Here is an 11799-nt window from a genome sequence, read left to right on the forward strand (position 1 = left end):
AAATAATATAGGATTTAAGTGGTGTAAAGATAACCTACGAAAGGGTTTAATGGAACTTCCAAAGATTGCTTTTAAAAGAATATAATTTTTAAAAATATATTACAAAGTCAAGGAAGAATTATATCAATTTATGTATTTAAATGAGACATGAATATTTCAGAATGTTACATTGAGTTGCTCATGGCAAGATGGTAATAAGTATAGTGTAAAGGCAACAAAGGTTCATGGATAAATAACTAAATAATTCAAGGTAAACATTTAAATAACTATCGATTAGGTTTTGTTAGTCATAATATTTATTAATAATTCATTCCAGACATATAGTTCTTCATGCTGGAAACAGGAATGGTTTTATTCCTGGTGCAGAATTAGTGTTTCTCTAAGTCTAAAGGTGACTGCCATGAAGAAATGAACCGTGACTTGTGTTTGCAGTTGTTTGAAAATCAGCTTTTATAGAACTTAGAGGCACCATCAGTTATTGTTATGTACAATGCACAATATCTACTATATATATAGTACACTGGTGGAGAAAATCCTAACAAGTTCATCAACAAAGGCTGCAATTAAGGAATGGCTTAAAGTACATAAAATAAGTTTCGAGGAAATCATGTTAAATAATAAACTATTTCAAATAATTACTCGGTAAATAAAAATTAAATATATAATTACATATTATGTAATGTACATTTTTAGGATTAAGCCTAAGAAAAGCTACATAGGAGATCAGTTTACTGAATATTATGGCCACAGACTGTTATGTCTCCCTCCCTATCACTTAATTTTTATTCCAATTGAGTTGATATGGGCTATTGTAAAGAATTATTACAATAGATATTCAGGTCGAGGAGGATATTCAAACCAGAACTGTCTGAATTTATGGAAAGAGGCGTTGTCGAAAATAACACCTTCGGTTTGTATAAGTCTGATCAGACACATTGAAGAAGAAATTGATAAATGGTACAATCTTGAGCAAGTTTTTAATAGATTGGAAATAAACAGCTTGATTATTAACTTGACTAGTATTTCTGAAAGTGACTCTGATTGAATAAAACTTTATGAATGTTGGTTTATGATTCAATGCTAACGATTACCAACACAGGGTGATGAAAGAGGAAACCACTAAAGGTCAGTATACAATTAATATACCTTAATTGTAGGGAATTGTATTGTAGAGTGTGAAAGCTTTATGAGCATGTGTGTTATTGTTCAGAATATAAATAAACGTTTGGTTAACATGTATGAGTATAGAAATAACACTAACTGTTTTGCAGATATGGCAAATGAATTAAGGAGAACGCAGTGACTAAATGTAGTTTTATCAAGAAAAATGTATACAGATAGTAATAGGACAAAGTAACGAGAAATATATAGTAATATCATAATGACTTTACAAGGATGCATTGCATCGAAAGGAACAAGAACTATGCGTAAGACATAAATATGCTCTCTAATGAAATTAGAATATATTACTCAGATATACAATTTTTAATTAAGTGGATTAGGCCTTCGCGGGGGATACCGTTACATACAAAAACGGGTCTAGAACCCTACCGATACTAGTGTAAAAAAAAGCTCAACGTATTTATAATAAAACAACTCTGACCTATAAATTATTGTGGCTCTAAAATTAATTGTAGTTTTAAGTTCTTCCATAATAAATGCATTTGATGTACTATAATGTTAAAATAAATTATATTTAATAGAATATTTGTTCAATTATTTTATTTATATGAAAATTTTGTTATATGTCAGAGCCTAATTGTACTAAAACTCAGAGTAACTGCGGCAACATTGCGACGTTTCCAGTGTCACTGCTATTTTGAATTGACTACATATAACTTTTTTTAAATTTCTATCAGCCTTTAATTAATTATAGGAATATAAACTAGTTATTTTCAATTCAGCCCTTTAAAATTAAATAACATGTTTAATAACGAGATCATAATTTCATTATATTCAAATAATAAGTTCTTAACTGCGGGTCCGCAAAGCCCCCCCATCGTATAAAAAGCACCGCGTTCGTGGCCATTTGTTGTTAGCCGACTTCTAATTCCTGTGGACACAGAGAGGACAGTTTGCTGATATGGCTAAGAACAATTTATAGGGCCGCGTGTCACATTGTTCTTAACCCGAATCTATCTTCGCAGACAAGGGACCGATTTCCACTGAGACCATTATTTGTCTACGGCGATAGGGGGCGCCTTCTAAGATACCGGAGCGGCCCGACGGAATGTGCTCTTTAGCGTTGAAAGCAAATATGGATTTGGAATGTTACTTGCTCTGATTATACATGTATCAGAAAGAATTTTGTATAAACGTGTACAAAAATTTTAAAAATTTCGCTTCAGATTTTCATCAATGGCACTGTAATCTTACATCACCAATCAACAATTAATCAGTTTAAGGATTCTGTTAAAAGATCATATAGCGTACACTCATATTAGTGTCTAGTAATAATATTTATACTAGTCAGTAATTGTCAAGTAATGATGGACACGACTGGATTCATATTGTTGTCCAAATCAATATGGCTGAATCAAAAACAAAACACAATTTCGATAAAACAACTATACAAATAAAACTTCAAAAACTTATGATGAAAAAAACCGAGAATAGCAAGCATTTTGGTGGAATCGCGTTTGCGTAACAGATCAATTGAAAAGTCCCCGGCCTACCATAGTAAAACACATTTTTTGGCAACAGTTTTTTTTAATCAAGAAAATTCCCTTCAAGGGATACACTGATCAGACTATCCAATTTTTCGATACCATTTTTATAGAACGATTTGTCTTTGTCCTTTGCTTCAAAATAAGCCTCAGTTTTTGAGATCTGAGAATAGCAAATAGTTACTGGGGGGCCAGATCTGGAGAAAATGGTGGATTAGGAAGCAATTCGAAGCCCAATTCATCGATTTTCGACACGGTACAATGTCTTGGCGAAGCAGCACGTTCTTTTCCTTAAAATGCGGCCGTTTTTCGGCGATTTCGTCCTTCAAACGGTCCAATAAATCTATGTAATAGTCTCTGTTGATGGTCTTTCCATTTTTTTAAAAAAGGATTGCGGAAGGCAGCAAATTCAGTTATTCTACCGACAAAATTAATTGTTTTTGAATTAATTATGTTGTGTTTATGCATTATAATATACTAAAACTTGAACAACGTAAAAATAGATATAAAAATTTGACAATTTTTAAAATTAATTGTTGTTTAGAATCTACTTAATTCCAAGCATTATTGAAATTACAATTAATTTTCATCCCATCAATGTATAAACTGCTTCTTCTTCTATAGATATTTTAGGCAATATTAAAGTTAATTCAAATTGAATGTTAGGATCTTGGATTATATATAATATAGAAATATTTCGTTTTAAAAGTTGTCTAATAACTGGTAATATCTCCACTCCGTTAGTGTTATATTTCAAAAATCACAGTATTTAGAAAAATAGTGATTGGTACTTCGCATTAACTCACGGTAATCATGAAAATAATAATAAGTTTAAAGTATATCATTACAAGAAATTTTGAGGTATAATAATCATATTTATCAAGTAAATGACTAAACGAAGATAAAGAATAATATATAATATTTTTACATACATCTTATCATCGTAAATTTCAGGATTAGTTTCTTTAAATCTCCTCTATTACTTCATCCATATGACTTACTGAAAACTATTCATCCTTTAGCATTCCAGTAAAAATTCATAAATGTATCATGTGAACGTTTTGAAAGAGATTGATGCTGAGTTGGTTTCATCAGTAGTAAGCTGTCTGAACGACATTTGAGAGTTTGAGCAGTGTATACGTCCAATAAGTGTTGTAGTTCATTGTTCGAAATTTTTTGGGTCCCCTAGCCGTTATTTTTGGCATTAACATTAAAATCACCAATTTAATTAGGTAAGACCAACAATGAAAATTGGAACATGACGAAACAACATCACCATAAATTTGTAAAATTGTCTGTTGAGATTTGTCAAATTAAAAAAAAGATAAAAATTATGTAATATAGCACCAAATAATAATAAATGGCAAACTGTTACTTTATGTAGAGAAATAACAAAACCATCCCAATTTGGCAGTTAGGTTAGGTTGTTTAAAAGTTGTCTACATTGATACTTCACATTTTCACGTTTAAAAGTTGTCTACATTGATACTTCACATTTTCACCAATAGATCATTGTTTCCACATACATGCAAGCACCTAACACCATTTAGTTTAAAAAATAGTGTCATTTGCATCGCATTAGTTTTTTAGGTGTGATAATCCATGGTGTCCCATAGAATATCTGATTGGCTCAATTTACACGGTAAGATTCAAACTATTGTTGTTTATAGAATATTATGTATAAATATAAAATATTACAAAAAGTATCTGTAATATTTTCACTAACGTATTATTGTTTTCGTAAAAATATAAAATTTTGACCTATTGTGAGACCTAGTGTTTGACTCTAAGTGAGCTCTGTTGTCCAATCAGCATCACATATCCCAATTCTCAGTAGTTTTATCTATGAAAATAATATAAAACATTTTAAACATAATCTACATGCTACTGTTATTGTATATTAAATTTCATTTTGTTTCTGCACTAGAATATTGTTCATATGTTAGTAACATTCGTATTTGAAAAAGGCTATGGAGGTAAAAAGGTATGTACAGCTATATTCTTAAATATAGCACAAGCCGTCGATAAGGTATGATATGACGGCCTTGTTCAAAAGCTATAGAAAATGTTACCGAAACAACACACTGAGCTATTGCGATGTTGAATTATAGTTAGAATGTTTAGAGTCAAATAAGAAGCCTCTCTACAATAAAAGAATATAAAAATAATAAATAATAAATAGCTTAAATAGCGAGATCCAGTGGATTTACAACGACATGGGACTGTTGGCTCCAGATGACGCTACAAGAGCATTTGATGGTGAAGGTATGTTTTATGTGTTATTTTGTTTTCCGTTGCAAATTTTCAGACCAAGACCATTAGTCACATGCATTAAAAATTTAGTCATTAATTAACGCGATATATGCCTTGTCGATAATCAGTCCATTTATGTTTAGCTTTTAATTTAGACCAAAATAGTAACTGTCATTTAAATTTAATTTCTCATCTCAATTCAATAACAATTGTGCTTGTGAATTGAACGATAATAGTTGCGTAAATTTTTTAGTTTTTTAGTAACTGTTTTACCGACTTTAGTCGTAGGACGTAGTTTTCACACAGATATATAAGATCTTCTTGATATAACTGTATATTTTATTTTTTTCTGCTACTATCTGTGTATACCATTTTTGAGGGAGTAATTCTTCCGACAAAATGAATTGTTTTTCAATTAATTATGTAGTGTTTATGCATTATAATATACTAAATCTTGAACAATGTAAAAATAAATATAAAAATTTTACATTTTTTTAAATTAATTGTTGTTTAGAAGCTACTTATTCCAAGCATTATTGATATTATAATTAATTTTCATCTCATATATATATTGAACTCCAACCATGATGTAACGTCTTTTTATGTAGTGGTATCCCTCTGGAGGCCTAATCCACCTAATTAACAATTATATATCAAAGTAATGTATTTTACTTTCATTAGAGAGCATATTTACGTTTTTACGTTTTGTTCTTGTTTGTTTCCATGGTGTGTTTACTTATCAAGTCTTCTGGATATAACTGTATATTTTATTTTTTCTGCTACTATTTGAGTATACCATTTTTGATAAAATTAATCACTGAATTCTGCCTAATGCATTTACCAAAACTAAAAAATAGTTAGTATTCATCATCTCCTCATACATTGTAACCTAATGCTCATGTATAATTCTGAACAATTACAATCATATCTATGCACACAAATCTTTGACACCCTACAATACCATTTTCTATAGTAATACTCTATTAATTATGTGTATACCTTTAGTTATTTCCACTCTCATTACTCTGTTTTAGGAATTTCCAGCATGGCACAGCATTATCACATATCTTTTAGTCACTGACACTTTCTGAGACACTCTCCAAGTCAATCACTAAAGTGTTAATTTCCAATCGGTCTTAAACATGTTCGCGATTCCACCATTTATCAATTTCTTTCTGTATACCTTAGCGAGTTCATCCAAACCGAAGGTGTTATGGTCGACAATGCTTCTTTCCATAAAATATTTTGAAATATCCAAGTTTCATTAAGATACACAAAGCCAAATAATTTGCCTTCCTTGATTTCATTGTATGCCTTGATATTTATTGTATGCCTTGATATTTATTGTAAAAATTGAATTATTTTTAAGGCAAAACCTGGAGGTTCTATTAGACCTATTCGAGGGTTATCTATACACCATTAAAATCATATGCCCCATAAGAGTCTATGAATGGATGTCGTACATCCCTTGAAAAGCTGTATGTCCCTAACTCTTTTATGTATACTTTCCAGACCAACAATTTCCTCTGAAAAAATTTTATTAAATTATTTTTATATCGATAAAATAGTTTGTGTACTCATTGTTCTTATACATTTCGTATGTAAGTTCTCGAATAGAGCCAATATCAAGATAGTCAAGATTCGTCACCCACTTCATATGTAGACGGGTTTCCTTGGTTGAATCTAACATGTTGTTCTTCATTTTGTAAGGGATGTTAGTCACAGTATCCACACTAATATTGTGTTACTGATTTTAATTTAATTTTCTTTCAGGCCTCGCATGCTTTTTTAGATCTTTCAGTGATATAAACGGACATTGATAGATAGTTCTTTTTTTGAATTTCCAAAATAATTTTAGAGGAGACTACCTAAAGATACTACATTAATAGATGGATATACTATAATATTAACAATACCAAATAAATGAATAATAATTATCTTTCGAATATTTTATAGAGGAAATGACGAATTAATGGAATTTCGTATAAAGTAATTTTATCGTAATCCGTTCGCATAGCACACAATGCGAGTTTTAAATGTTATAAATATTTATTAATTATGATGAGATATAAATCGAATTAAATACTTCCAGCATTCGTTCGACTTAATTGTAAAATTCTGCACTAAAATGGAAATATTATTATATTTAATAATATTTACTCGCAATTACGCTTCGCATATTTCTGGATATAAATTGCCGTTTCTGTTTCCCTATTCGAATCTACAATAGAGCCTAATGCAAACAAATTTTAATAGACAATAGGCTATATGCAATTATTTTATTTATATTATTCAATATTCTTTTCGATTTTAAATGAAAATTGGCAAACACGTCGATCTTGAATTACAAATATTTGTATTGTTAAGGTTAAAAAATGGTGGACTTTTGAATAAAAGGCATAGGCTTTGTTTGTTTTTCGAATATATCTCTGCTGATATATTTTCCACCCTTTTTCTGTAATTAAGAGATTTAATTTATTAGTACACTGTATTTTGATTTTAAAAAATTCGACAAAATACTTTTATCGAACATTTACATTTTAATTCATTATTACATAATAGTAATTTCTTGACTCCAAAGAACCAGCCTGTTTAATGCTTGCATTCGGAAAAACGATATAGCAGATGCATGGAAAATTGCTGAAGTTATAATGATACCAAAACTTGGTAAAAACCTTAGTAAAGTTGAATCATTCGGCTTTATTTCTTTATGGCCAGTTATGGTTAAACCCTTTAAAAAATTGATTATGAAATGTCTCAACCCCTATTATCCAGCAAAGAAAGTTGATACCATGTCACCAGTTTGGTTTCAGCCCACTCAACAACTGACCAAGTATATAGAATTACAGATGTATATAAAAATATCTAGAAAATAAATGTGTGTGTTGTGTTGTTTTTCTCGATATTACACAGTCCTTTGACAGAGTATGACATAAAAACCTTTTATTAAAAATATTATCTCCTATTAAAATCTTATTTAGTTTTAATTTGATGAATCGATACTTCCGTGTTAAATAAAAAGAAACACTCTGATCTCAACCTGATAAGGGCTGGTGTGTCTCAGGAAGGGACGTTGACTGGCCCCAATCGTTTTATATCGTTTACATCAGTGATATCGCCATAACATTATATAATACAACTGCTATCTTTGTGGATGATACGCTATTATTAGTAATAGCAGAAACTGTAAAGGGATCAACCCAGAAACTCCAATCTTCTTTTGATAAAGTTGCTATTTGGACTAAAACAAGGCAAGTCAAACCAAATGAAGCAAAATCTACACACGCTGTATTCACAAATAAGACGACCACGCCACAACGTGTCTTTATTAACGGTATGCAAACTCCATATGCCAACACAGAAAAATACCTTGGCATGATCCTGGATGCCAAGTTCAGATGGAAGGATCATATAAAAAGAATCGTGATGGGCTTAGCATCATGTTTCTTTTTGGTCGATACTCCGAGCTATCAACTTACAATAAACTCATTTAATATCAAGAGATACTGAGACGAGTGTGGAACTACGTAATTCAGCTGTGGGGCTGCGGCAGTGGCCCCGATGAGGAAGTTACGGTTACGGGCGCCATCAGACGATTTGCCAATTCCCATCAAAAAAGACTCAAGAACCACGCCAAAACGGAAGTGACTAGACTTAGAAAAAAACTTTCATATCGTGTAAGTGTTTTAATATTAAGTGAAGATTAAGTTGCTGTTGTTTATTAATAGGTCAAGTCACATTAAAGTCAGTTAGTTAGCTTGTTTCTTGAAACAAATTGTAGAAAAATAAATAAATAATTTGGTTTGGTTTGAAAGAATCATAACCAATAGTCTGAAATAATAGAATAGAGAAAATGTAATTTAATTTTTCTCCATCTTTAATATGTCTATATAATCCATGTTTCTTTACTTCCATCAGTGTAGAATAGCAGTAGTAGAAAAAAATTGATAGATGGTGGAATATTTATCAAATATTGATAATTATGAGTAGGCAATGCTGATAATTATCAGTGATAAGAGTAGAAAAAACTAAAGGCGAGGATATAATTAATATAAAATAACTGTTGATAATAATGTTATATAATGTAAAATATTTATGTGCATATATAATTGTGAAATTTTTTAGAATATAAAAAAAGCATTAGGTTAGTATTTATGAGAAAAAAATTAATAATAACTGAGTAGATATGGCAATTCGTTTAGAGAGAATGTAGCGATTAAATATATTTTTATGAAGGAAAATATATACAGACAGTAACAGAAGAAACTTATCACAATGTTTAATATATTGCCTATCGCAATTTGTAAATTCGTTTCGAAATTAAAAAATAATTTCCTTCTCATTTTATTCCAGTTAAAAAGAGAAACAATACTGTTTGATACGTTTAAACCCGTAACGGAATCAGTCTATAAAATGTATCTAGTTGTCAAACGTTTTTAAAATTCTTTAAAATATTAGTGATAATAATTAGAGGTTACAAACCATCAAACATTGTCACAAAATTCAAACCGCCCCTTTCAAAATCCTAAAAATGCCGAAGCCACAGGACATTCTAAAACAAATTACGTCACTAATCTATTACTTCGAATACGAACGAGATAATGGAGCTCCCCTCTCTTTACTAAAATGTGTTAGAGTGGTAAGTAGTTCTATTTTTTACTACTAAGTTGCTGTGGTTTTTATTGGAAATTTTCTAAATTCTTTCAGAACTGTGGAATATTGTGAAATTTGCAGAGGAAGAGAATAGTTTTTTAATATAAACTTAATTTAATACAATAATTTCATAGGAAACTGTTAGTCTTGAAGATATTCATAAAAAATATTAGAACTGTGTAGCTCTTGGACCGATGTAGAACGTCTCTTCATACACTGGTGTAAAAATAACCCGCGAGAGGTCTGATGAAACCGCTAGGCTTTGGATTTAAAAGAATACAATTTTTAAAAGCATGACAAAAAATCTAGGAGAAACAAAGACGAGAATGAGATGAAACATTAATATTTCAAAATGAAACACAAAATAAAAGTAGAATAAAGACAACAAAAGTTGACGGAAAAAAGCAAATATTTGAATAGCATTTCATTAGATTTTATTTGGTAATAATTAATTAATTGCCGATATATTGTTCTTCATGGTGGAAACATGAATGGTTTCATTCCTGGCGCAGAATTAGTGTTTTCCTTCAAGTCTAAGAGCGAGTACTATGAAGAAATGAACCATAACATGTTTTTGTTCTGATTTGAAAATCAGCTAGTAACGAACTTGGGTAACGTAATGGTTTGCAGAACATAAATTAAGTTTGGACCATGCCAAGAAAAGAGTCTTGACCAAGACCGTTCTAAAGAGTGAATTATTCGAAAGTATTTCTTAGTAAATATAAATGAAATGTTTAATTGCTTTCTATGTACGTTGCGACACAATGACCTTTATTTATAATTTAGAAAATTATTTAATTTTTAGTTTACGAGATTTGCAATTTTTTTGTATAATTTAAGGGTTTAATTTAATAGAATCTTTTTGTCATTTTTGAGGCATGGGAAAAGTGTTATGACTTCAGACAATATAAAATAATGCAATGTATCGTATAGCAGAAAAAATGTCTCATGGGCTCGTAGTCGAGTGTTCCGGATAATTGGAGTTCAGGTGTTGAGGCTAGACAAGGCGTGCCAAAATTTAGACTTTGCTATAAACCTTAAGTTCAAGAAGGTCCGAGACCGTGGAATTTTTGAGTATACTGAGCCAGTCACGCACGTATTTCATCGGCGTGAGAATTTACTAGCTGTAGGAGGCTTTCCTTTCCAGAAATTCTGAACGAATCGAGATACAGAAAAGGGTTCATTGAACCAGCCCTCTCAGCTGTCACCAAGAACCCGAGTGAGGAGCTTCGATGATAAAACATGATACGTCGAGAACAAGAATCAGAATTGGCAAAATAATCAGAAAGAGTTAAGTAACATTAAAATATGCAACAGAATTAGAATAAAGAGCTACAGAACCAAAAACAGAAACAGTAAAATAACAAGAGTCGGGAATTAGCGATAATTAGCGAGTGTGTATAATCATCAGTTGGGTCCGATGACGAAACCAGTACCCTAAACCCGACGATTTAGTAAACCATTCCCATCCAATGAATAACTTTTTCACCATTACGTACCGATTTAAAATCTTTAAATGTATATATTTTATACTATATATTTAAATAAACAAACTAGCTTTTATGTATTAATTTATGCAAAGAAGAGAAAAAATAAAATGCATTTTATTAAAAAATATATGGTTCTAATTTTTGCCACCGTTGACATACCTAAATAAAACACAATAAAACAACGAACATATTTACTGCATCCACGTCCCCGCGATATTATTTGATAATCACCATTAGTCATACTCCCGGAAACCTGAACCCAGTTAGGAAGAGCCCCAAATTGAATAATTAATTTCAATGTTTCAAGGTACGTTCCGAAATTAGCCCGAAATATCATTAAGTTTTCGGCACTATTCCGACCTGGTTAGATAGAAAATAGGCGCGGGGGTCTCGCCCTTAACAACCTGACAACACCCCGGCTGATTCATAACTCAATTAATAGAGCCGTCGCCTTCGGAAGCTGAATGCAGCGTTTAGGAAAACAGCTTAGCGTCTCACTGTAATCTTGTAACCTAAGAACACGACGTCATAACATATATAATGTAATACGGTATTGGGGATTAGCTAAAAATGTTCTATTGGTTATATATAATTAATGTTAATGTGACAACGTACAGAAGATTGAAGTCATTTCCAGCTCTTTATCCAAAAAAACATTTTGTTTAAAAAAGATAGTTATAATTATTTATTCAAAGTAATTACAGTGTGATTATAATCATTATTCAATTTCATTTTCT

General features: G+C 30.9%; 1 protein-coding gene across 1 annotated transcript; it reads left to right on the forward strand.

Annotated features, from left to right (window-relative positions):
* Positions 1-332: 332 nt before the first annotated feature.
* LOC143191000 (uncharacterized) lies at positions 333-1614 on the forward strand. The gene is made up of 3 exons (XM_076395632.1): positions 333-642; positions 694-1125; positions 1272-1614. The coding sequence occupies exons 1-2, from the start codon at positions 491-493 to the stop codon at positions 1043-1045; spliced, it is 504 nt and encodes a 167-aa protein (XP_076251747.1). The 5' UTR covers positions 333-490; the 3' UTR covers positions 1046-1125; positions 1272-1614.
* Positions 1615-11799: the final 10185 nt, after the last annotated feature.

The sequence above is a fragment of the Rhynchophorus ferrugineus genome, unplaced genomic scaffold (genome assembly GCF_030347505.1).
Source record: "Rhynchophorus ferrugineus isolate W39M unplaced genomic scaffold, kcgeb_rfMv2 rfM2, whole genome shotgun sequence".
NCBI classification, from domain to species: Eukaryota; Metazoa; Arthropoda; class Insecta; order Coleoptera; family Curculionidae; genus Rhynchophorus; species Rhynchophorus ferrugineus.

Coding starts and splice junctions, on each gene's coding strand:
- LOC143191000 (XM_076395632.1), top strand. CDS start 491: ATGCACAATATCTACTATATATATAGTACACTGGTGGAGAAAATCCTA. Junction 643..693: donor CTATTTCAAATAATTACTCG/GTAAATAAAAAT, acceptor GTACATTTTTAG/GATTAAGCCTAAGAAAAGCT.